The following is a 27,544-nucleotide window of genomic DNA, read 5'->3' on the forward strand; positions in this document are numbered from 1 at the left end:
AATGGCATTTGCATTAGTCACATCCCTGAAAGTGACTGGTACTCAGACAATGAACATTTGGGCCTTTTTGATAATCTATTGGCTATGATGCATTGGTTTTGAAACGTTTCCCTTTCTGTGGTCATGCTACAAGGTCATGTGGCAAATTCTGCTGGAATAAAATCTAAGTTTCTGGTGGTGGTGTGTGATTGTCACTTTTGATCAATGGCAATCCCTAAATGTACAGAAGGTATTGATGAAAAGAAATTAAATCTTCCATTCTCAAAAGAAGTACCAGAGAATTTGAGTGTAAGGTCTGTTGACTTTTGGACAGCAAAATTGAGCTCAGGTTTTGTAGAAACAAGTTGATGTGGTTTTCTTCACAACCATAAAATACTGTCTTATCCATTAACTATCCACAAATCGATCCCGTAAAAAAAAAGAAATCGTCATAAATGTTTTTTTTTCTATACAGACTCTTTAACTCTCAGATGAGTCTAAATACGAGACAGTTTGAAAATGTTGCAAAATGGTAGTTAAGAGCAATTTGCCATCTTCTGTTTTTTAGTGGATCCCCTCAATCATTAGAAAGGCATGAATATTGTGATCAGCCAATTAAATGTGTGTGTGTTCCAGATAGTCAATTGTAAATGAATGACATATCGCTGCTTCAGGAAATGGTGTGTTGATTGTGTGTGTAAGGTGAGGGAGAAGCAAGACTGGATGATAAATCATCATGAATATAAACAATGAAAAATGAAAAGGGGGATAAAATCAAACAGCAACAGGTATAAGGCTCTCATTCATGAGTTTGGCATGAGGCTCAGGGAAACTTCTTGAGAGGTTCATGAATTCTGCTGTACGTGCCATCTAGTCAGCAGTGAGACCCTAGGGTGTTACAGTTAGCTGAGGAGACCACGTTCATTAGGCAGTGTGGTGCAGTAGAGTGCTATGTTTGAAGTTGTAACACTTGCTTGATAACCTTTTCTTCTTTCTCCTGCAGTGAAGAAGTTTGTAAACGAGGATTCACTGTCATTGTAGATATGCGTGGGTCAAAATGGGACTCCATAAAGCCTCTGCTGAAGATTTTACAGGAATCCTTCCCATGTTGTATTCATGTTGCACTGATAATCAAGCCAGACAACTTCTGGCAGAAACAGAGGACTAACTTTGGCAGCTCTAAGTTTGAGTTTGAGGTAATTTTCCCCATGGTATATAAATTTATATTTATTTCATGGTTTTAAGTGCTCATTAATGTTCAGCACCTTTAAAACTCTCAGATAAATTAATTCTATGTGATAGAAGGGGTACTTTAGGACAGTTGGTGCTAGAAGAAATGTGGTTTTCTTCTTTTTCTTTCTACTTACTAGACTAAGTAGTTGTGCATGTTGTTATTTATATTCTTTTTCTGAGCACAAGAAAGATGGAATTAGAATTTTACCTCTACTGGTAAAAAGGTTTCATCTGTTTGTTGTCTTGGTCTGCGTTGAGGTAATTGTGGTATCTTCAGCATCAAGAGGAAAGCAGCTGTTTGAACCTTGCTGTTATCCTCCACCTACTTTGCAATACACAAAGTCAAAGCTTAATCGAAACAGTATCAAAAGACTGGTTGCTGTTTTCTTCTGAAGTGTAGTAAGATAAGAAAGTAAAAGAAATATTTCTCTGATGTAGGGAAATACCTGCAAAACCTCCTGTCTTCTGCTGTTCAGAATTGATACTTGAATAGAAATGTGTGAGAAAAGTGAGAAAAATGATCAACTCTTACAATTAGAAAAGCAAAAGCTTGAAAGGAAATTTCAAATTAATTTCAGTAACAGCAATTTTTATTTCCACTTTTATTTTCTAGACAAATATGGTATCTCTGGAAGGCCTTACCAAAGTAGTTGATCCTTCTCAGCTAACCCCAGAATTTGATGGCTGTTTGGAATACAACCATGAGGAGTGGATAGAGATCAGAGTTGCCTTTGAGGACTACATTAGCAATGCAACCCATATGTTGTCCAGACTGGAGGAGCTGCAAGATATATTGTCAAAAAAAGAAATGCCTCAGGATCTGGAAGGTGCTCGCAATATGATAGAGGAGCATTCACAATTAAAAAAGAAAGTCATTAAGGCCCCTATCGAGGACCTTGATGTGGAAGGACAAAAGCTGCTCCAGCGGATACAGAGCAGTGATAGCTTTCCCAAAAAGAACTCTGGGTCAGGGAATGCAGACTTACAGAACCTTTTACCCAAAGTGTCCACCATGCTGGACAGGCTGCACTCAACACGGCAGCATCTGCATCAGATGTGGCATGTGCGGAAATTGAAATTGGACCAATGTTTTCAGCTCAGGCTGTTTGAGCAGGATGCTGAAAAGGTAAGGGACTTGGGAGAGGGGTGTATAAATGGCTGGTGCTTGATGGACTTCAATGAAGTATCAAGGGTAACTGCAAATAGTCATTTTTGTCTTTAATCACTAGTCTTTTAATGAGAAATAAGGATCTTCTTGATTGAGCAGCACAAAGAGTCTTCTAGAGTAAAGGATATGGGATAGTACTTCTAAGCTGTAAAGGGCACAGGTAGTGCTCTCAGCAAAGAAAATTTTAAGTGCTGCTGACTTTAAAGCTTTTGTTTTGTTAAGTGTTTCTTCCTGACAGGTGCTTTTACATGCATCAAAAATGCTGTATACTTTAGAAATACAGATGACTAAGGACTACACTGGTCTTCTTTTTAGCGATCTTTGAACAGTGAGTGACAGGCAGTCGACAAAGTCTGAAGAGGTTGACATGGGGAACTGCTTCACTGATGCAGGGTTTAAAGTCCCAGGCTAAAAACTGATGTATCTCTTCTGACAGTGCATATGTCATTAAGAGGGAACTGGGTGATTTCAGAATGTTTCAGGCTAACCAGTCCCTTCAGATGAGAAAGCCTTTGATTGTCATGGAATTTGAAGAGGAGGTTTGGCAGACAGTTCACTCTCAGATGAGCTCAAATAAGATCTATTTTCCTATAGAATGGTTTTGCAATCACTTATTGTTGACTTGTTACCATGGAGCAAATAGCTTTAAGGAAGGGTGGGGAGTTTGTTTCTGTGAGAAGTTGTAATTAGGCTATGTGGTCAAGTGGCCAGTATGGTCTTTGTCAGAGTTCTTAAAATATTCATATTTTTTAAAGTATTTTATGTAAGATTGCCTGAACTGGATGAGACCAAAGGTCTGTGTTAATCCAGGTTCCTGCTCTCCAGCAGTGGTCATAAGCAGATGCATGAGGAAGAGTTAAAGCAGAGCAAACATATGTAAAATGTCTTCCTCCTCCTTCATTTGTTTTCTCTGCCCATACTTTCCATTACCCTCATCACAGACTTTCTTTACACTACTCTAGTGTTTTGTGCTGTGTTTTAAAAAATAAGTAATTTTTTAAAAAGTAACATTTAAAGCAAATGTTTACTGAATGGATATAGCTGAAAGTAGTGGGGACATGTAAAGAGTTGAAAAATATTTAAAACTATTAATTATAACATTATTTAGATAATAGCAAGCTGTTGGTCATGTTGCTCTTTCAGGCCCAAATGCTTTTTATCAGCCTTTCAGCCACTTCATTACAGCATTACTCATTCTGCATTATAGCATATCCTTCAGTACCATGTGAGCACCATCACAGTGTATTTTGTTCATTTACTCATGTTTTACCAAGTTGCTTACATAACTTGAACTTCACATTTTTGTGAAATACGCAAGCCTGTGGGTTTGACCCCTGTCCTGCCATGTGGTTGCATAAGCTCCTATCTGTGTTTTCCAGGTTTCTGATTGCAGGAATAAGTCTATACTAAATTAACACATCATTCTTTCATAAAGGAAATATTAGACACCTCACAATGAGGCTGACAGCAGCTAGCATAGCTGGGACTTTATTCTCTTATTAGTCAGTAAAAAAAGGTGGAAAAGGTTTGTGTAGTATCCCAACTCACTTTTGGATTAAGGCCTTTGCCTTGGTCTACTTGCAGCTCTTATTTTTATTGCTTTTGTCAGATCAGATTTCCTAGCTCATGACTTCTTTATTAGTGTATAGTCTATGTCCTTTATTTAGATGTGGATCTTTGTTGAAAAAGTAAAGGGTGTTGTGTGGGGAGAAAGAAACATGTTCTTTTTGGCGGACTTGCTCAACTCTGTGCAAAAAATCTGGGCTGGCCCAGGGGAAGAGAAGACAAAAAAGGGGCAAGGTGGGACGGAATCTGATGTGAATTGCCCTGTAGGTGTCTGAAGGCAGCAAATTCAGATTACCTGGGGAAGAGTAGTCAAGAGCAGGATCAATCTCTATCTTGCATAGTGTTCTAACATATCTACACTGTTCTATATAAGAAGCTGAAAATTTTAGGAGTATGTGGTCAGCTGTCTATGTTGTCTGAGGTTTTAGAAGTTGGGCTTACAGTCCTTACCATCTTGTGATCTACTTATAATTTAGTTTGTCATGGACCTGGGATGAATACTGGCTTTGGTTCTGTTAGCCTGCATATTTTGAAACATCTTCAAATGAGTGTTTGCTGCTTATTGCCACCATTTTTCCCTGAATATTCTTTTTCAGCTTATCCAAAGAATAGATGTGTCTTTTTTGCTTTTAGCAAGAGATTTCATGCGCCCTTGTTGGCACATGGGGTGTTAAACTTAGCTTTTGATGTGTTGCTTGGTCTTTGAAAACTTTGTTTTCCAGTGCCACTGTTAGCATCCCTATGTGCCTTCACTGATGGCCATTGCCAGATAAGGGCTTTCCTAAAATCTCCTCTTTTTTCTTTTAAAAAACAAACATATTTAAAGGTTCTTTTTAACTTCTTTGGAAGAAGGTAGTATGTAACTCTGTGCTCAAATATACTTTTATTAATTCATCTAGAAAAAGAATAGTTGTTTTCAAATCTGCTGGGGAGTTATGAACTAAAAATATTAAACTTGCTGCTGAAGTACTTGATCAGCAAGAATGAATTTATATTTAATTTCCATGAGTTGCTGTTTTCATTTAAATTGCTAAGCTGCTGACGTCAAAAAGTGCTGACAGTAGGGAATGTATAAGCTTGGCAGCTCAAGGCTGTGCTCCAAATCTGTTTGTTTACTATGATTACTTTGTAATAATGAAGTTTACAATTATGACTTTACTGTAGCTTGTTGAGATGAACACCTGTGGTAAAGGTAACAGTAACAGCCTCAACTGTTTGATGCAAAAACCCCAGATTTCAGCAATGATGGGGTTAAAATCATGCAATTATTAGAATGAAAAGAGCATTAGTGTTAATTTTTATGGCCTTAGACTCTGTCTTCTGTGTTCACTTGTCTACAATTACTGCCATAACAAATCATTGAACTATTTTTCTTTCCTTAATGTTTTCGTGTAGATGTTTGACTGGATCACACACAACAAAGGTCTGTTTCTGAACAGCTACACAGAGATTGGAACCAGCCACCCCCATGCGATGGAACTTCAGACACAGCACAATCACTTTGCCATGAACTGTATGGTAAGAACCAGACATGTTTACCTGTTTGTTCTATGTTAAGGTAGAATTTGCAAGTTGTAGACCTCAAGCATTCCTTCTTTACGAGTGGTGCAAATTTGCATTGGAGCAGCGAAATTATAAAACACAATGGAGGAAAATAAAGGATAGTCATGTGCAGAGCTACTGTGATCAAGCAACAGAACTCTTTTGACAGTTGCATTCAACACAACCTTAGCACATCTCAGATGTAAGCATCCAACCTTCTAGAACCTGGGATGTGTGCTTGAGTAGTGCTTTGGATCTTGTAGGAAATTTCAGAGAATTATGTGTGGTACATATTTTAGCTCTCCATTTTGAATGAAATAGCTCTCAGGATCTTCTGAATAGATTGTGAGTTCAGACAAAAAGTTCTGAGGAGTAGCTGAGCCTGGTATAATCATTTTCCATGTGTTTAAGAAGACATTTCCCTTTTCTGGCGCAGTAGAATGGAGCTAAACCCAGCAATCTCTGTGGTCAAATATCATCTTACGATGAGCTATCAGTAGACTGCAATTAAAAATTTGGGGTTGGACTGACAATGAGTGAAAGCTGCTTGTTTTCAGTTTCATGAATTCCTGTTTGAACATAGGGACAAAATTCTCAAGTACATTTTAGGTCCTTTGCAGTAGGAGCATTGGAGATATTTAAATAACCTTAGAGTCTGGGCCTAATTCCAGTTCCTGTCTGTCAGATCAATGAAGGAAGAACACTACCAGTCTTGTTAGAAATTAACATTCTTGGCAGTCCAAGGATGGGAATTGAATTACAGTATGGTTGAAACAATCAACTCTTGCAAGAGAGTCTTTTTATAGGACAGGACTACTAAATGCAGAGAGTGGCAAAGTAAACTTACCCTGGTTATGTATCTTGCTGAAGTAACAGAAGGACTAGTAAGGCAGCTCTTGTGTAGGGCATAGCTGGAGTTAAGGCAGTAGAAGACAAAACTAGAGAAGGTACATTTTCTTCTTTAGCAGCTCAGCTTTGTTTGCAAAAATTTAAAAAAATGAAAATCAATATGTACTTTTTGAAAACACTAAAGCAAATGCTGGAGATCTTTGTAATTGGGTTATGTAACATCATATATGGATGTAACTTTGACCATTAGGTTTGGTTCATGCATGGGGAATAGCTCCCTTATGGAGTACCTTGTTGTTGTTCCTCATTGCTCTGCATATGAAGCAGAGCAGAAACAAACTCAGAGGACAACAGTAGGTGTCGTTGACACAAGAAGACTTTTGGAACCTAGTAATTTCGAATGGCCTTCAAAGCAATTCTTAGGCTTGTACTCCAAAGGTTAAATCCTTCATCTGTCAGCCTGTCCTGATATTAGTCACTATTGTCCTCTTTCCTTCAAACGGTATGACTTTTTAATTTTTTTTCCCTGCCTTTATACTGTTCAGATGCTATCAACAGTAGCAAGCACTTGAGCAACACAGCATAATCCTTCCTGCTCTGTGTTTACTATTAGTCTTTTGCTGTTAATCTCTCTTTTGCATGTAGTTGTCAAATACATTAATTACAGGGGACTTTCTCTCAGCTTGCAAAATGATTTCTTGAAGCATGCAAGGAGCAGCTTAAATTTGGGGCAAATTAAACTATCTGAGCGTTCAAAAGGGGAAAAACAAGCTGCATTTTTTTATGTGTTTCTGTAGCATAATCTTGTCCAAAAGGGGTTCTTTGGCACAGAATAGGAAAGTACAAATTCAAAATGATCAGTCACTGGTTTTGATTTAAGCAGTGTTCAGAATTGTCTGGATTTTATTTGGTTAACTAAGAAAAGCCTTTCATACAGATTAGGGGCAAAGTTAAAACTGAATGTGACATAAAAAATGGCATGAAGTGATTGTATTTTGGCAAGCCTATTTTTCATTAGCTCTTAACTGGAAAAATGTTGGGCAGTCCTAACTTTTGCAGGCATGATGTTCAGCTTCTCCGTGACCACTCTCCACATATGCTCTGTACTTCACAAGCTGCTATTTGTTCACTGTTCCTGTCAGTGTAACTCTTCAGTAATCAAAGTTAATTTAAGATCTTACATGAATGCTCTAACACTAGAAGTGGAATTTAACTTTAAACACATCTACAACCATGCAAAATTATTCAATTAAATGAAGTCGAGGAAGGAAGACAACTATGTATAAGCTTTATTTACTGCAGTAGATTTTGAAGGCTTTTCATTGTCCTTTAATTGGACCTTAATAGAGCTTGTTTTCTGGGTAGTTTTCTGAGGCTCACTCTAGGTGGGGAAGGGCTGTTTGAAAGATAAATGCTGCCCAAGCAGCTAAATGCAACCTCTTACGCTTGCTCACATCGTAACTCTGATGCTGCAGCTGCTTTTCCCAACACATTGTGGTTGCTGCAGGGCACATGCTCCCCTCCACAGCAGGTGCTACTCTCTGCCAATAGTTGGATCTCTCATCTCCTCTTCTTTCCCAAGCAGCAGCTTGGCTTTCTAAGAGGTGCAGAAGGGCAACTTCTGCAGCTGCTTATGCCAAACTCAGATGAGAAAGAGTGATGCCCTTTGGTGAGGTGCCAAAATTTTCATTTGGTCTTCCAGTCTGAAATGAGCCACCTGGATGTAAACTACTGTGAAAGCAACTTAGTTCCTGTCATGAACAGGACTTTGTCACATCAAGGACAAAGAAGACTTGCAGATTAATTTTTTTTTCCCCTTGTAAGGGCTTTCTGCTGTTTTTAGAATCCGATTTTCAGTATTAACACAAAGTAGCTGGAAGTATAAACCAAAAAAAACAAAAAGGTGAAGTATATGTCTGGGGAGGAAATGTAACTTTACTTTCAGCAGTTTCATTAGCAAATGGTATGTCTAGGAATCTTTTGTATTCAGTACGTGATCGGTTCACATCGTTGCACTACAAGGTAACAGGAACAAGTTCACGCAAATCTTAAGCTTAATACATAGACTGGTTCTCATTGTGATGAATCTGCCCCAGAGAAAAGCTGGATAGATGTAGAGCTGTGCATTGAAGGTGGACGTGTATTTGGTTACCACTGATTAACATATAGGTTGATGTGGCTAAAAGAGCTGCTGATGGAAGGATAGTTCACATGTGCAGCCGGAGGGACATGACCTCCTGTTAATGAATTTGAGAGGCTGTGCTCTGGTAAATGTCAAAGCCAGATCTTTATATGGCAGGTAGATCCCATGTTCTGTAACTGTGGAAGAAAACAAACTCTCAATGAGACAGTTCTCCAAAGATGAGGATGGATTTTCAGTACAATTTAAAAGGCCTGCTTTCAGCAGCAGTAAATTTCTGTTGTCAAGTCCTGAGATTTATTTGAGTTAAGCAATACTCAGTTTCAGCTTGACGTTCCTCTTTGGGTGACTAAACCAATGCTTCACTTCTCAAAACAAGTTCTTAGTACCTTTTAAGGGAGAAACTTTCAAGGAAGGCATCATAGGAGTTGCAAGTACAAAATTTATGTGTTGCGTTTTTGAACTGCAAAAATAAAGTACCCGTGATTATATGATTAGTCAGTCTTGTATGCAAGACTGAGAAAGACTGATTCTGTGTCTGTCCACTCTTTTTCCTGCTATTTTCTATATGGGTGCTGGTACGCAAGGTAAACAAGAGGTCATGGAAGTATGAGTGAGGAGGAGGATGTTATCTACTTGAATATTTTCTATTCTTGTTGCTTGACAAAATGGCCTTGCTTTTTTCTTTAAATTTTATCTGTGCCTTGCAGTGCACTGGGGGGAGGTTAAAATGCTTGAAAAGTGATGTAGTCAAAATGAAACTTCAGAAAAAGCTGACACATGGTACTGTTAAAGGGTGTGCTATGACTACTTCTTGTCTCAGTGTTGATAGGACCATAAGTAGAAGTTACATTTATTAACCATAATCCATAAAGTCCAGTGTCAATTGTAAATATGTTGCTAAGTTGATTAATGCTCTCAGAACAGGTGCTTTGCATACACTAAACCACTTCATCAAGGTAGTAATCAAATATTGAATCTTATCCAGAAAGAAAGTGTTAGAGATGAGCACTGCTGAGAGTTTTGGCATTTTAAAATAAAAGAATGAACAAAACAGTTGAATATCAGAAGGTTTACGGAGTGAAAAATTACACAGATGACCTGTTTGCCTTGCTCAAATCCAACCACAGGGACTGGTACAAAAGAAGACATGAAGAAGGTCAAGTAAGGTAAAATCACCGTAGCTGACGGTGTAACTTTCTCCTCTTCCTTTATTGTACTGTTATATTTCACTCCTGAGATTCTTTTTACTTCAAATATGTATTTCTGTAATCATACAGATTTGTCACTTGAGATAGAATTAAGCATCGTGTGAATTCTAGAACTGCCCTTGGTCCTCTGGGATTTTGGCAAATGAGAGCAAGACCACAGGTTGTGAGTTGGGCATTCTTCCTCAGATTGCTTTCAAATGCAAATTTTCACAAAACCCTTTGTGTAGCATGGTGAACAGGAGGAAGCTCTCTCTTCATCCTTGGCCAGGACATGCCAGTTTTGTAGGGTTTGTGGATTTTACTGGGGGAGGTTTTTTAACTTGCCTTTTTTTTAAAAAAAAAACTAATACATTGCTTAGGCAGTGCCTCCAGTAAAATAAATAAATGAAAGTTAAATTATTAAATCCATCAACTGTCCAACCAATCTAACAGTCCTAATAGACCAGGTAAAGACTCTAAATAGGCATGGGGCAGCACAGTAGGTGAAACTTATGCAGTCATGGTTTTGGTATTCTGGGTAACCATAGTAGAGCAAATGGTGTATTTGTGATGTTCCTGATGTTGCTGTAGTTCAGGGGATGCATAGCTGTGGATCCTGGTCAGATTGGGAGGGTGTGCTTTGAGGATGCAGACCTAAGAGAATCCTTCTGGTGCCAGAGCTGTTAATGCTGACACAACGTCTCAATGCCACCAACCCAAGTACAGACTGAAAAGGTAAAATGAGTTCGGGCTATTTTCAGCCTCTGAGAAGCCTTCCAAAGTCAACAAGATGAAATAGAACAGGCTAGATGAGCAACCATTAAGAAAGAAGCAGCGAATAAATAGATTTTACAAAGCAGTCAGCTGCAACAAGTATGTTCATGTCAATGAATCACAAACTAAAGGAGCAGACAGTGGTGTTACTGAAAAGCAGCAAATCTTACTTCACTTTTGGTACTTACTGGGAGTGCTGAATGTAAGATTTGTAAAGAAATTTCTCTGATTCAGTTGGACCTGTTAGAGAATTGGGCGTGGTTTAGAACCGTATACTTCATGTTGTAATGGGAAACATCTACATGAAAATGATGTGGCTGTAAGAAGAGGTTGAAGGCATGGACATGTACTATGAGTAAGTGAAGGTAAGGGAAAAATAAAGGAGAAAAGAAGGTAGTGTTGGTGTTGGACTATATGTCTTGCAGTAAGATTCCCCAGATCCATCATGAAAAATGTGGGAAAGAGAGAATACATTTGAAGAAAGTAAAAGTGACATTATATTTCACTTGTTCCAGTGCTGATAGCAATGGTTAAATAGTTACCTGAGAATATTTACAGGATCCTTGTAGCTAAAGGACAGGTTAAGCACTTGTCTTAATTGTAGTCTTGATGCTGACGAGTTCGTATTTTTTCAAGGGAATAGATCAGGTATACCTTTAGTTGTTCTGCATCCCTCATTATTAAAGTTTGGATTCCCAAACTGAAAGTTTCATTGTTGCTTCAAGAATGAGACTAGAAGAGATATTAGAGAACATCTAAATCATCAGAGCAGGTGTTAATTCATACATCAGTGCTGCTCTATGTTTTGATGGCCCTTTGTGTGTGAAGTGGCAGATAATTTGAAAATTCCATTCCTAAATAATTTCCATCACAGTCAAATAGTTCAAACTCACTACAGTCTATATAGACATGCCAGTTATGATGCTTATGGACATGTCACTGAGGTGATGGCATTTAAAACTGTAGGCTTAATACTTTCTGTGTCAGAAAACTACTGTTTGAAACCATGGAGTTAAACAAACATTTTCTAAATGGGTCTAGAAAAATCAGGAAATAAAATAGGACCTTCAGGGCACCTGCCAGACATGTTTTGTATTGAGCAATATGTTTTTTATGTGTTTACTCACTTTAGAGAATAATTCTGCAATGAAGAACTTTGCAGATATTGTAAGGTATCTTTTCAGCTTCTGACTAAAGAGCATTTTTCGAGAAAATAATCATACTAAGTACATTCATGTACTTACTAAACACACTGTAATGCAGTAACTCGAATTGTTCCCTTTTTAGTGTTGTTACAATAGTCATATGTGTAACACAATGGAAGAATCACAGAATATTCTGAGTTGGAAGGAACCCACAAGGATCATTGAGTCCAGCCCCCAGCCCTGCACAGTATCATCCCCAGGAGTTCACACCATGTGCCTGAGAGTATCATCCAAATGCTTCTTGAATGCTGTCAGCCTTGGTGCTGTGACCACTTCCTGGGGGAGCCCATTCCAGTGCCCTGTCACCCTCTGGGTGAAGAACCTTTTTCTAAAATCCAACCTAAACCTCCCCTAACTCACCATCATGCTGTTTCCTCAGATGCTGTCACTCACCACAGAGAAGGGATCAAGGAATGCACTTTAGCTTTTCACCTTTGAGGCAGGTGATACACATTTAGAAGCTGTGGGCACTTCATACAGATTTGCATGATTTAAATGGGATTGCTAAATAAGTCTTTAGCAATTATTACCTCATAGCTGTTGCTTCCTTAACTAAAACCATACAATGAATATACTCTCAGTCCCTGGGAAATGAGTACCAGCTAACTTCTAACAGTGTTTGTCATCTCTCAAGTAGCATGCAAAACATGTAACTACCATATAATAATGACAGTGGAGCTGCCTGTCCTTGTAGAAAATTGAAAAAAAATTGTTAACCTTGAAGGATCAGTTGAAGACAGTTTAATTGTAGTAAGTTGCTATCGGACATTACTTTCCTCCTTAACTAAATCTGTCTCTTCTGGAACATTGCATTCTGAAATACTGATGCTTAAACCTTTAGTAGATATATCACATAGTGAGGAAAAAGGTTTAGATTATTTTAAGCTGGTTTTTGGTTGCTCTTTTTTGAGGGAAGGAGTATGGTGTACATAGCTTGGAAAGTGTTCAACTGTCAGCATATTAACTCATACTGCTACAGGGGGTATTCTTCCACACTTGTGAAGCCAGATTGCCATGGGAAAATGAATACATGTTAACCACAGCTTGGTTTTGTTTTGCTTTAAGTTTATGGTACCATGTCTTTCATTTTTAACTAGTGTTCCAGAATTTCAAAGATTTCTTTATTATGATAGTTCAAATGACAGCCTACAATAGCTTTTATTCTTTTCTCTTTTGACACTTGGTTTTGTTTTTCACAACTGTAAACGCCATATAAGGGCTTTCTGGATTAATTTAGCGCTCTTGTATTTATGCTACATACACTTACATAGGCCTAAATGCTCTCCAGTCTTTTACAATGTTTTAGAAATAGCAGATTTGTACTCTTCCAGTTGTTTGTCCTTGCTTAAAAGGAGAGCAGTGATGTGTGGGATAACCTAAAAAGTGAAAAGTGATACTGTGTAGAAAGGAAAAACAACCAACATGACACTGCTGTGCTCGGTTTATTAGGTGGACCAGCTGAGATGTTTCAGGCTGTTCCAGATATGGTTCTGCATGCATATACACGTGCAGTGTATGATTAAAAGAGACCTGTGCTAATTGCTACTCAGAAGAATCTGGACAGTGAAGCCTGGTGGAACTACAAAACTTGGTTCTGCTAGTCAGTGTCAGGCTCTGGGCTGTGGCTGGTTGCCAACAGGTAGTGGTTTCACCTGAGATGCTCAGTGTCTGCGTGGTTGGACTTAGATGATCTCCAGCATTAACAGTTCTGTGATTCAATTCTAAGAACTTCAGTCTAGATGTGTAGGAGTCTATCCTGTTGAAAGAAGGGTCAACCTAGTATTGCATAAAGGTAGCTCTGGAAGGGCTGCTCAGAAACTTTTGGTGGTGAAGTTGTTCATGTTTATGGCTTTGTAGGAATTAGAAACTCTTGATCGAAAATTAGTGACTAAGAGCCATCAGTGAGTAATGCTAGAGAATACTTCTGATGGTTTCAGTGCTGGCTCTGAGGCAGTATAGTGGCAGGAAAATAAAATCTAAAACTGTTGAACTCCTTAGAACTCATAGTTCTTTGTTTTATTACTTGAAAAGTGACTTTTGAAAGTTGATGTCAAGGTTTGTAGAATGATGTTGCATCACAGATACTGTGGGTAGATCAGGTGCTTACTAATTATACTTGGATTCTCCTGAATGTCTTGTTAACTTGAATGTCTGTAAACATTTTTATTGTGATTGTTGTAAAACATTCTTAACTCTTCCTCTTCATTGTAATAATGTGTCTTCAGATAATATGAATTTGTTTAAGCTGATTATTAATGTGGCTTTTAGACTCCAATGATTTTTAAGTTATCCTTACTTGTTATGTTATACACCTAAATTATGAAGTTTGGCATGTACAAACTTGACAAATAAACTCAGTCTATTAAGCAGTACTGTAATACAAAGTACATTTTTTTAGAAGTATACCTCTGTATTTAAGTTGTCTGCTAACTTCCACTAATCTTCCCCTCCTCCTTCTCCACAGAATGTGTATGTAAACATCAGCCGCATCATGTCAGTAGCAAATCGCCTGATCGAGTCTGGCCATTATGCTTCCCAGCAAATAAAACAGATTGCCAGTCAGTTGGAGCAAGAATGGAAAGCATTTGCTGCAGCCTTGGATGAACGTAGCACATTACTGGATATGTCCTCCATCTTCCATCAGAAGGCTGAACAGGTGAGTGAATGGGAAGGGCACCAACAGTTGATGTGCTGGAATGGTTAGTTGTGCTGCTCGCTTTTGATTTGGGCAAAAGTACAAGAAAGTGATGGACAAAGGTTGGCAAGAAAGTCAGAACACGTATTTCTGCCAATTTCAGCTAATACTCAAACAAAAATTGTTCTCAGTTTAGCCCACTGCCCTTAAATTCTCCACAAAATGCTTCGCCCATATCAGTGCATTATAAAGCAACCAAAATAGCTCTATGAATCAAAATGGACAGAAAATCTTAATTGTATCAAGCTTTTAATATTGATATAATGCTTTTTGAACATCTAGAAATCATAACTTGTTCTGTTGTCCTCACTACTCCACCCCAATCAGTCCTTGAGTGTCAAGATTTAATTCATAGTAATTGCTTATAGAAAACTAAGTTGAACTGGCCTGAAAGTTAATTAACTGTCTGAATCTGAAATTGTGGTGGGTGATGTTTACTTAGTATTCCATAAGAGATTCCTCCTATATTAAAAAAAAATTAGCTTTAGGCCTATACCAATTATTTTAATTAAGTCATTAACTGTGTGTAACTGCCAGAGAAGAAGTATATTTAGGGGAAATAGGAATAAATATCCCCAAGTTAATAGTTTTAATGGTAAAGGATGTTTTGCCCTCAAGGGAATTCAGTTCTGAAGGAGTTGCTATGTGTGTGCAGTTGAGTCACCTGCTGATATTATAGACTGTCTGCTCTGTACATCCCTGGTGTATTTGGAGAGCAGAGGTTCTTGGATGGTTATGGCTGATTGAAGCTCTGATGTGCTGTATGTAAATACTTCTCTTTCCATTTGCCTTGCTAAATTATATCCAAGAAAAAGCCTCATGTCTGATAAAACTTTTATTTGGAGTCAATGAAGGAAGCACTTGGGAGTTAAAAACTTCAGAAGCCGGGAGGCGGTGCAGTTTATTTTGAGAAGTTTTTTCCCTGATTTCTACTACGCAGATATTTAACTTCATAAACAGCTTGACACTAGAAATATAAATGTATTAAGATGCAAATACAGATTGCTTTTTATTATGTTAGTGGTGATACTGGTTTAATATCCTTAGACAAACCAAGGAAAAGTGAATAAAGTGATGCCACTATAAAAAGTACTTTTAGCAGGTTTTATAGAAAAGGCACATGCAAATGAGAAAAAGGAATTGCTTTCTAGTAGAAAAGTCACCAATACTTTGAAGCATTTGATAGACACTGTCTGGTACCTTGTCGATATTGATGCTTTACTTGTCTCATGCAGGAATACATTTCAGCCCTGTCAGCCATACTTGTAGGAGAAAGATGAATGAAATGTTAAATATATACTCTGACTCAAATGCCGTCCTTTTTCATTAAAAAAAAATAAAAAATTATGCTCATCAGAGTCAGGGGACTAAATTTTGTGTGATCATGTGCTGGGCAACTGTAGTAAGGGTTGGTGTTACCTTCTTTACCACTAAATGTAAGTGTGAGCAAGAGCAAAGATAAGAATGAGTTAAAATAGAGGAGCATCTGATGGGATTAATTTACTTTTAATTACTCCTTCTGTGGTTTTCATTTTTATGATTAACTTTGATGGATTGTCCTAGTTCCTTTGTAAGATACCTGGCTGTGATACGTAGCTGTTTCATTAAGAGTGGAGAGTGAGTTTAGGGAAAGAGGGTTTGGAATGCGAGGCATGACCCCTTTAGAGACTGGTGATGCTTGACCTACATAGAAAGATTAAAAAGTAAGCCCAAGAAATAACACACCCTCCTTGAATGCATGTATTGTCTTGCAAGTGGTAGGTAACTGTCTCTGCCTACTGTCAGACACGGTGAGGACTGTGCCCAGCTTTCAGTGCCTGCTGACTGCTGCCAGAAATCACAGAATCACAGAATCAGTTGGGTTGGAAAAGACCTCCGAGATCATCAAGTCCAACCCTTGGTCCAACTCCAGTCCATTTACTGGATCATGGCACTCAGTGCCACGTCCAGTCTCAGTTTAAAAACCTCAAGGGATGGTGAATCCACCCCCTCTCTGGGCAGGCCATTCCAATGCCTGATTACTCTCTCTGGAAAGAATTTTTTTCTGATCTCCAACTTAAATTTCCCCTGGCAGAGCTTAAGCCCATACCCTTGTCCTATTGCTGAATGCCTGGGAGAAGAGACCACCCCCCACCTGACTAGAACTTCTCTTCAGGTAGTTCTAGACAGTGATGAGGTCACCTCTGAGCCTCCTGTTCTCCAGGCTAAACAACCCCAGCTTCCTCAGCCTCTCCTCGTAGGACTTATGCTCCAGTCCCTTCACCAGCCTTGTTGCTCTTCTCTGGACCCGCTCCAACCCCTCAATCTCTTTCCTGAACTGAGGGGCCCAGAACTGAACACAGTACTCAAGGTATGGCCTCACCAACGCAGAGTACAGGGGAAGGATCACTTCCCTGGGCCTGCTGGCCATGCTATTTTTGATACAGGCCAGGATCCCATTGGCCTTCTTGGCCACCTGGGCACACTGTTGGCTCATGTTGAGCTTCCTGTCAATCAGTACCCCCAGGTCCCTTTCCGCCTGGCTGCTCTCCAGCCACTCTGTGCCCAGCCTGTGATGCTGCAGGGGGTTGTTGTGGCCAAAGTGCAGGACCCGGCACTTGGCCTTATTGAACTTCATCCTGTTGGAATCAGCCCATCCCTCAAGTCTATCCAGATCCCTCTGCTGAGCCCTCCTGCCTTCCAATAGGTCGACACTCCCTCCCAACTTGGTGTCATCCGCAAATTTGCTGTAACTCTGTGGTCCCACATGCACCTTCTATTAGTGTTCAGTGCTAACATTAGACATTTTTTAAACTGACTTGGCAAAATGAGAATTAAGTAAGCATCTTAGAGCTATGTAGTCCCTCACCCTTCTGCCCAGCTTTGAAACCATCATAGAGAACCAGAAATGATCTGTGAATTGCATTTCTCTCAAAAAACTGCATGTGCTCCAAGAATTAAGATACATATGATGAGACAAGTGGCTCTTAAAACTTCTGAGTCTTGAACTTGACAGGAATAGAGGATAAATTTTCTTGACAGAGGCAGTGCTTGGCTGCACTAGGTTTAGCAAGTATGAAGTCTCCTAGAAAAACAGGTTCTCTTCTCTTCTTACCTGGCAGAACTCGGGTATAAAGTTCGTGCCCGCTAGCTGGGAAAAATGAGTTTGCAGAACTTCTACTATGTATTTATGTATGACAGTTTCTTGTCTGTCAAGATGCCTTAAACTTCAGAGATAACTTAAATTTTCTACAGAAGAGATTTCTCTTGCAATATCCTCAATTTCCTCTGAAAGACTTGAGCAGTTATGCTGACATAGCTGTGTGCTCAAAGTTCAGTGTTAGTCCTAGGAGACCTTCACTTGAGTTGTAAATCCCTTACATGCTTGCTGCTGTAGTAGCTTGCCAAGTGGATTTAGTGCTTCTGTGCATGTACAAGTTAGGGCTTTGGGGACTGAGGTATGAATTTGCTGTGCCATGACACTGCTTTGCTTCCTCGATAACCTCATTCCAGCAAAAGACAGCTATGGAGTGTTTCAGTGAACAGTTGACCAGTAATTCTTTGTGTGCATGTGCACATATGTGCAAAGTAACGTGGCTTTCTCTGAAGATTAAAAAAAGTTGAGGTGGTAAACCTCATGATACCATGATTATCTGCACAGAGTTCTGATGGGTAAAAATCAAGGTTCTGAACTTGACAGTTGTAGCATGTTTTACCTCCTTGTGAAGACAAGACTTTAATTGGCTTTCATGGCTCTGAAATGGTTAGGTGCAGAGTAAATTAAACTTTTTCTTAGCTGAAGAAAAAGAGCAAGAGGAAACTTTAAGCATCAATATTGCCAACATACAACTAAGCCTGCCTGTCTGAACAGCTCAAAGAGTTTCAGGTACCCAAAAGGACAAGTATAGTCAGACTTGAATATTTCTTTCTATTCTGATATAAACTTGGTCATTTCAGAGACAACTACCTTAAGGATTTTTCAGTGGCTGTTGCACAGATACCTGTCTTTTTGTATATTACCACACATGTGCACTTACTGGCAGAACCCAAAATGAAACAGAACATTTTTTCTCTGTTACAGTACATGAGCAATGTGGACTCATGGTGTAAAGCCTGTGGTGAGGTGGAGCTTCCATCAGAACTGCAAGACTTAGAAGATGCTATCCATCATCATCAAGGGATATATGAGCATATTACCTTGGCTTACTCTGAGGTAAGTGTCCTGTTTGTTTCCTCAGGTAAAATTGTGTCATGTTAAGTTTGGATCATGGATCAGCATAGTGCATTAGTTGGAAACTCAAGTGCCAGGCTTCCTTTTAAATTTAGTATACTGGATTTTGCTGGTATTGTTCAAAAGTGAAGTGTTAAGTCTTCCCCTTAATCTTCTGAAAGAAATTTAAAAGGCAAGATGGAGCCATGTGTGGTACAAACAACCCATGCAGCATTATGTTTTAATTTATATTCACGAATCACTATCTTTTAATAGCAGCCTGAAAGCATCGTCTAAACACTTACTTGAAGGGAAGTTAGCTGGGTATTCTTTGGGAAAGTATTCTGTTGGCATGGATTGCTCTAAGTGTGTTTTGTTGAAAATCCAGTGCTGAAATTGCCTCACAAAAAAGGCTTAACCATCAGAGGATGTCCCTTGGCAAGCCAGAAGGTAATACACTTAGTTTCATTAACCTCAAAGACATATAAATGAACCAGCATGCCCAGGTAGTCAGCATTTGTAAGACTAATGTATCCTGTGCTGCTGCTCTAATCTTGGATTCAGCATGCAGTGGAACTATAATATTTGTCAGTATTTCTAATAATTGTACTTACAACTTAAGATAAAATACTTATTCTGAAGGTGGCTTAGAAAGCAATGACTTGACTGTCTACTTTTTTGTCTTCAGGTTTTGAGATTCCTCTTTGTAAAAAGAGAAAGTTTACTTAGCTGAAGTTAGAAATGAAGTGGATATTCATTTCACTATTAGCTAACACATATTTTCTGAATTTCCTGCCAGGTTGTTCTCATCATGGGCTAAAATTGTTTTTGCTGTTAAATCTGATTGTTGTTAGTGTGGACTAAATACAGTAGTTTCTGTACTCATAAAATTATGGATTTGGTTAAATCTTGTTAAAAATTATCAGGGAACACAAGATAGCTTAGACCACAGCTTGGACCTTTCTTTAAAAGGAGGTCATGCGAGTTTGAATTAATGGTTGTGATTTATACATTACATTAAAGATAAAACTACTTTCTGATGAACCAGCTTTATTATAGAAAGCTGAATTCTATGTCTGGTCACATTTCATTTAACAGTAAAGGAGGATAAGATCAGTGCTGATGATCAGTCCTATTGTTACTATATCAAAACTGGGGTTTATCTGCCATTTAGGGCCTGCATAAACTTTATTACCACGAGTCAGATGTCCAGAGTTCACGAGTTCTTGTTTTTCTGTGTAAAGTACATATTGATATTCTTGATTTACACCACCTTACTATGTCAGCTGATCTAGTGACACACTGAAGCACACCTTTGGTGATAACACTTGTGATGCTGCTATAGGCAACTGTTGTAACTCGTTCGTGGGAATATGTTTTGTAGTAAGGTTTCTTTTCTTCATTGGGAGGGTCCTTTTCTAAAACAAGGGACAGATATGTAGCCAACTTGTAATGGATTTATGTGAAGAGAGGTGCTCTGAGGTGCATGCTCCATGAGAGTGTAGCAAGGAATAGGAAAGCTAGATTTCTCTAGAATAATGATTAAAAAGCAGTGAAGTTAAAATAATGGCATTTTTTCTTTTTAGTTCTGTTTGTTATGGGTTGGTTTTGTGTATTTTGGAGGTTTTTTTATCAGGGATGTGACTGGATGAACCTGCTGTTGAGTGTAAATAACTACTGTGGATTAGCATGTTAAATGCTGTTCGCTTGCTGGTGATGCATAATGAAAATAAATTAGACAGATAGATTATAGGATTTCTCTGGCAAGTACCTTGAAAATGTATTTAGGATTTCAAAGCTGTAGCCTTTGGCTTTGGGATGGCTAGAAATTTAAACAAAAAAAAAAGAAAAAGAAAAGAAAAAAAAGCAAAAAAAAAGCACTGAGTGCCTTTCTTCTGAGTTCTGATCATTCCTTTTTTTCCATCTGCTAAAACAACAGCCTTGTCTTTAGCAACCAGAATTGGTGCAGAAATAATTTTATGTTTATGTACAAGTCGTGTTCCTCCTGGGCAGAAGGTTTTACTTCGCAGTTTTTAAACACACATTCCTTTTTGAAGATTAATGGAGGTGTCTTTCTGTGTCAAGATATTACAGCACTATTGCTTATCATTATTAGATGTATGACTTCATTTCTATTGCAGTGCGAAGCTCCTTTCATTTTGTGATGAATGAACAGTGGGAGAAGAGACAGAGGAACACTATGGAAATTGCAACACTATGTCATTCATTTTAGATTACAGTGTCTTGACAACATGACTTGGTTGCAGAGTAGAAGGCAGTAATTTTAAGAAAGTAAATGCTTTTAAGAGTAGACAGTCTGATTTTACTTGGGATAATTACTGTATATTACTAGTAAAGTAACTTATGAGCTTACAGGCTTAGAAAACTGGAGTGCCTGAAACTCCAATAGCTGTCCCTTAAATGAAGTTAACTGTATAAATAAAGTTATACATCTCACTGGAATGTTAAGGTAGTCATGCACTGGAAAGGAGGAGAACTGTATTAACTGCAAAGGAAAAACTGTGTGTGGTCATTTGTTTGTAAAGCTCATAAACTATGCAGATCAAGGGGCCATCACAAATTATTTTTTTTGCAGCTAAATTTCATAGACTGGATAGATAATTGAAGTCCATTATCTTGAAATATTTGAAAGACTTACTAGGTTATTCTATTGGATAGAGAAAAAAATCATTATGACTACTGCTATGGACTGTTCATTTTTTCGTCCTGACTTGACTTCACAGGAGCTACTTTCACAAGTGAGCTTCACTCTCTACATTTATACTTGTTACTAAAATGAAAAGGGTTGAATTGGAAATGAGAAAAAAACAAACTCCCTTGTAATCTAATTATTGGAAAAGGATTTTCATTTTGATCTGTTTGACGGCTAAATAGCAAATTTAAAATGTGCCTAGATTCAATAAAAAATTGTTGAAAGTAGCCACTGGGGAAAGGCCTTGTTAAATGTGCTGTTTCTGACAGTGTTGATTCAGTGGATTCAGACCATTGTTTACACTCCAGTATTGTGGTTTCAGATGATTTTTTCCTGACTGCTAGAGGAGCTATTTGAAAAGTTCTTTACAGGTAGCTGAATGATACTGAATTGTAACAGTTCTCTGAGCTTCATGCTGAAAGTGACAACATTTAAACACCAATGAAAAGTGCCTACACTAAATGCTAATAGTGACCAGATAAGAGAGGATTACTGCTTTTTAATTAGCATGCGAGGTAGATCTGAATATCTTTGCTGTGATTTAAATCAGAGAAGTTGACAATTAGAAAGGACTAATGTTTCTTGTCAGTATCAGTAGTTAAGCACAGTTTGGAAAAGAGTATCTGTCTGTGTTGGATGGAGAGGTTTTAAGTGATTTAATTGGATTTCATTTTGCCATAACAACAGTTGGCTCGTGGCTTACCAGTAACATTAGCAATTTAGAAGTTGCAAATTGTGTCAGATAGAATCATGTTATAAGTTTTATATATTTTTGTTTAAATGTATTAAGTTAATACTAACCTACTGTAGTACCTCCCTGTTCACCTTTACAGCAAGTGAAAAGAGAGATGCTTCTGGAAGGATAATTCTGAACAACTGCTAAATTTTAGTTTTTGTTGACTAGAGATACAGTTGAAGAATATTCTAAATTATACTTGACTTAGTTAAAAAATACAACAACAAAAAACCCAAAGCAAATAAAAAATCCCAAACACTTTAAAACACTCTTAAGGTAATGAAAAAAGGGAAAGACAGGCTGTATTTAGAAGAGTGCAACTTCCTAAAATCATCTTACCTAGAAGGAGAATGGGATTTTTCTCTTTTTCCTGTAACAGCTGCATGTATGTAACCATACCTGCAATTAAAAAAAACAACTCCATAACTGCTCCTTGAGTTCTTAGACATCTACACTGGACAGAGGGATGTGGGGGAGCAAAATAGTAGCCTGATGAGCTTTTGGCAAGACAAGTGATTATTCATCCTTTCTGGTGGTCAGGTGAGCCAAGATGGGAAGTCACTCCTTGACAAACTTCAGAGACCATTGACTCCTGGGAGTTCTGATTCCCTCACTGCTTCTGCCAACTACTCCAAAGCAGTTCATCATGTTCTAGATGTCATCCATGAAGTATTGCACCACCAGCGCCAACTGGAAAATATCTGGCAGCACCGAAAGGTCCGCTTGCACCAGAGGCTTCAGCTGTGCGTTTTTCAACAGGATGTTCAACAGGTAGGTTTTATTGCATGTTGTCTCAATGCCTTTGTATTCTGTCAGCCTGTGATTTCAAGCTGATTGCATTGACAGGTGAGTTTTGACTGCTAAACCCCATATTCTTTCATTCAGCAATTGAATAGTTATATGGGATTGACTGACTGATACCAAGTTCTATGTGTTACCAAGATATTGGCTGGTATATGGATAGTAATTATATTTGTAAGCTAGCTCTACTTCTAGTTTTTTCTGGTTTTAAGTTAATTTATATATTTTAAGTCAGGTGTGATGAGAAAGACTTTTAGTAGATATTCCCAGATTGTGCTGGAAGCTGTATTTACGTCTTGGTAAAATTCTGAGCTCAAAGTGTCAAAAAGACTTGGAGTAGCATGAAAAAAATTAACAGAACTATTCTATAAAATTTTTAGTTTCAAATGCCCAGTGGAACTTAATTGACTTAATTGTGTTTCTTTAAAACCTAAGAGTAGTATACTAAGGGGTTAAAAGAATTACAGATGAGAATACTTTCTGGTAATAGCACTGTTCTTGAATTGATGGTTATTAGCTGCCATATTTTTATTATTATGAAAACATCCATAAAAGTTATGTACAGGCATTAGTATCTCTAACATTGTTTTACCTTAAAAAAGGCAGCTACATAGAATTTCTTGGTGGATGGATTTTTAATAAACATAACATGTTGTCCTTGGGCTGCAATTGACAAAGACATTAGTAATTTCTCCTTTAATAACCCATCTTTATAAAAAAGTAAAGATGGCCAGTATTTGCTGATCATGTTCTTTCAGTTCAGTGTAAAAGTGTTCGCAAAGCAGGAACTTCCAAAAGGGGTTTTTAGATAGCCTATCATACATTCTGGTTAAACTAATCTTTTTTCTTCCAAATTAGTTGTACTTTGGGCCAAATTTCCTGTACTTGTTTCAAGAAGATACTAGATGTGAGCAGTTGGGAGTGAAATAACTCTTTTTTCATCATTCCTCAGTAGCTGAAAAAGATAGTTTAGGCAGCTGGTGGGGAGAGTGAACAATCTTGTTAGCTCAACTTTCTTCTACATGTTGTGACTCTCTATTCATGTAATTCAACAACATAAATACTTAAACAGTAAATACAATACAATTTCTAAAACTTTTATTACTTGATTTTTTTATCTAAAAAGAGGCATATATCAAAAGACAGGCTGTTATACAAATTCTCAACACTCAGATGTGACAAAGAATGCAGAAAGGCAGGAAAAACATTAGCTGACAAAAGAAATAGAAAAAAGCAGAGTCAATGTTATGAATCGCCATGAAGAATCAAACTGAAAACTCCTATTATGCCTTTATAGAAATTAAGTATTACAACATAAGTAGTAACTAGTCAGAAGGGTCCAGTGCTGGTACTTGTGTGAGTTGTCAGTGAAGGGCCAACTCAATATTCTGTGATTCTGTGATTAGGCACAGTCCACAAATTAATCACCTCTTAAACTCAGAAGGATTCATAAGGAATCTTCAGAAAATTAAATTAACACAGTAGTTTGCTTCTCATAGGAAAAAATATAGGTCCTCTCAGTAGTCTAGTGCCAACAAGTGTGGATTGGATGGCAGAACTTTCTCCTGTAGTTTGAATTCAGTTCAAGTAGGACCTACTTAGCCAATCTAGGCCAAGTGATGTCCTGAGGTAATTTGCCAGGTGCATAATTCAAGTTTCAGGCCCATAGGCCGGGCTGCAGGCAGTTTGTCCTCTGGGGGAAGGTGTTCATTAACTGCAGAGAGTCTTGTTGTGTTGTTCTGAGTCTTCTCCTTTATTATCTTGGGAATAATAGAGTGCTTGCAGCAAGGAGCAGAAAATGAAAATTTCCTAAGTCATGGTTCTCAGTGTGGAGGAGTTAGCTCTCAGACTGCTTTGTTCTTTGAGGCTGGCAAATAACCCTTCATTAGACTCAGGTTACTGTACAGTCATCACCAGGTTCTTCATCAAGAAGCTGGATTATGAGAAACATCAGCCTTTGGAACTGATGTATTTAAGATCAAGTAGTCATGGATTTGAAAACAACTAAGTAGACAGCTCTACCTATTTTTATAATTTCCAGTATCAAGAATGTGTTACCCAAATCATGCATGTGGATGCTAAGTATACTACATGTTTTCAGTATGAAGCAGTTGGCTCAAGAAAGTTGATCCATCTCACCTCATTATTCAGTACTTGCCTTACCTAGTGGTTGGAGACATTTCTTTCATCCTGTTTGTGCTTGTGGTTCCTTTACATGCTTTGCAAGGCAGACGTTGCATTAAGATAGCAAGATATTCTCTTGACAGTCTGAAGTTGTGGCCATTTGTGCTAATGCTTGTCTGTATCAGCCACATAGAATTTCAAGTTGGATGCATACAGAGATGCCCTTCCCTTAATATGCAGTAGTTCTCAGTGACAGAAGATGGGTTGTCCTTTGGTTGGTCCCTGTAATGCCTGTTAACTTCTGAAATGTTACATGGCTTCTTGTTGTGTTGCTTTATCTTTACAGATATTGGTGTATTTTGGGCACTGCTTTATGGATCAAAATGTGAATTTTGCTTAATGTTCCCTCTCATAATACAGCTTTTGATACTTGGATTTCAGTGCAGGTCAGTCTGTAAGACAATGACAATTCAACATTCATATCAGATAAATGAATCCAATAGCCACAGCAGATGTCTTAAGATAACAGGCAAGCAAATAAGGGTATTTTTATAGAATAGCCTTGCTTTGACAGCTTGTAGCTCCCTCAGCTTTCAAAATTCATCAGGAGAAAAAAATGATCTTGATTAACAAGGATTCTTTTTTCTTGCAAAACAGAAGCAAAACAACCTTATCAGATCATCTTAATTTATCTGAGAAATGTTAGCTTTTCAACTGAATAATCATTAACACCATGCAGTACATGAAATTACTCTGGTTTGAAGTGTTAGTTAGATTTATATCCAAGACAATTCTGGAATGGTTTATGTAGCACTCCAGAGCAATTTTCTAAAATACTTTAGTTTTTGTTCTCGTATTCTGTCTGGTTTCCTGGTCTTTGTTCAAACCTTAAAAAATTCAATTTATATTAATTTGGAAACTAACATAAACCCCTTTTTTAATTATTGTCAGTAAAGTTAAATGTGGTGGGGATTTTTTTGATGGCTCTCTTTCATGTTTTATGGATAAATTGCACGTAATGGCAAGCAACCAAGTGCATTGTAAGTGTATCTATAACTGTCCTTTAGCGTGAGTCTGTGATTTCCTCCTCCTCCCTCTGCTGGTGTTATTTTCTACTGGATTAATGAAATAAATCATTCATGGAAGTGTGAAGTGAGTGACAGAGCTGAGTTGGAGAGGGAATTTGCTGTGTTGAGCTGGTACTTCACTTTGTGTTACTTCCACCTTAGGAAACTCATTAGTTTTTTTACTTCTGTCTTGCATGTTCTTGTATCCTGGGAAACTGTTTCTAGTAGAACTTTCCAAATCAACTAAAGTATGGTGGTGCTATCTGTGTACACCACCTGTTAATCTCTTGAAGAAAGTAGTAAGGAAAGTAGCACATAAAATAATAAAAATAGTAGATAAGATGTGAGTTACAGCAAATCTGAAATTTGAAATGTGAAAACATATGACCATCTTAAACTGAATGGAATTCTGAGTTTGACCCTACGCAGCAGAAACATGTTTGTAGAAGTAGTTCCTGATTAGTTTGTATCTTAACACCAAAAAAAGAGGGTGTTTATTTTAACTTTTAAGAAAATTCTGGCCACTGGCTGTTGCACTCAGTGTAGCCCTTCTAATGTAAGCCATGTTAGTGAAAATATAATTTTATGCTTAGGAGTGAACAAGCTTACTAAGCAGATATTATAGCCAGCCTTTCACTTAAGGGAAGGAGCTGGCTCTGATTCTGATATGAAGCAGTAAAGCAGACTGGGAACAGCAGCATGGCCTCTTGTGATTGTAGGACATGAAAGTCAAAATTGAATGTAAAGACAATGTTCCTGGTACAGTGATACTGCTGACACTCATATGATCAGAGTTTTGGTGCCTGAAAGACAGTCCTGATGGCTTGCAAGCCAGAAATCAGTAAAACATACTGATAGGAGGTTTGTTGGGTTTGGGTTTTTTTTGCTGGCTTTGTTTTTTTGTTGTTTTGGTGGTGGTGGGTGGTTGTTTGTTTTTGTGTTGGTTTTTTTCCTCCAAGCACACTTTTATTAGGTCTTACTGACCTTGTGACTCTTCTCTGCCCATTCTGGATAAATGTGCTGCTTCTCCTTCCTTGATCTGCCTGCCTCAAAGACAGGTTTTTGCTGTTACAGTCACTAGTTTCAGTCTTGACTAATGAAGGGAGGGCCATGAATGTTTGCTACTTGCTCAGCATCAACATGATTTCACTGTGTGATTCCTGTGTGGCTTTTGAAGGCAGTTCCAGTTCTTTTTGGGAGAGAGTATTTCCACATTTTAACTGTCCGAAGATTAGAGATGCAGAGGGTCCCATCTTCTCTTTCTGAATGTTACGTCAGCAGGAAGTAAGTGGTAGAAATCAGAAAAATGAGTGTGTGCAAAGCACATAAGGGAGTGGGGGGTAAGGACTGGATAATAATGTGGGAAGGACTGGTGAAAATGAGCATGCTGAATCTGCAAAAGACCAGATTTGTTTCTGCAAGCCACATATAAAACATGTATCTTACAGCCATGAGCACTGATTTTGTCAAAATGAAGCTGTCTTTCCATAGTAGTTCCTTCTATCATATAGTCAGTTTGGTGCTACTAAAATACACATTTTTCTAGATCCAGTATTGGGCATAAGGGTGGTTC

General features: G+C 38.1%; 1 protein-coding gene across 2 annotated transcripts in view; it reads left to right on the forward strand.

The window, feature by feature from the left end:
• Window positions 1-27,544, forward strand: part of TRIO (trio Rho guanine nucleotide exchange factor) — a 252,873-nt gene that overhangs the window by 82,381 nt on the left and 142,948 nt on the right. For both annotated transcript variants that reach the window (XM_071553704.1, XM_071553705.1), the window contains exons 4-9: window positions 983-1,175; window positions 1,826-2,338; window positions 5,342-5,464; window positions 14,111-14,302; window positions 18,402-18,533; window positions 22,520-22,750. In XM_071553704.1, the coding sequence (XP_071409805.1) occupies window positions 983-1,175; window positions 1,826-2,338; window positions 5,342-5,464; window positions 14,111-14,302; window positions 18,402-18,533; window positions 22,520-22,750 (1,384 nt within the window). The remainder of the gene's footprint in view (window positions 1-982; window positions 1,176-1,825; window positions 2,339-5,341; window positions 5,465-14,110; window positions 14,303-18,401; window positions 18,534-22,519; window positions 22,751-27,544) is intronic.

The sequence above is a fragment of the Pithys albifrons genome, chromosome 4 (genome assembly GCF_047495875.1).
Source record: "Pithys albifrons albifrons isolate INPA30051 chromosome 4, PitAlb_v1, whole genome shotgun sequence".
Taxonomy (NCBI): Eukaryota; Metazoa; Chordata; class Aves; order Passeriformes; family Thamnophilidae; genus Pithys; species Pithys albifrons.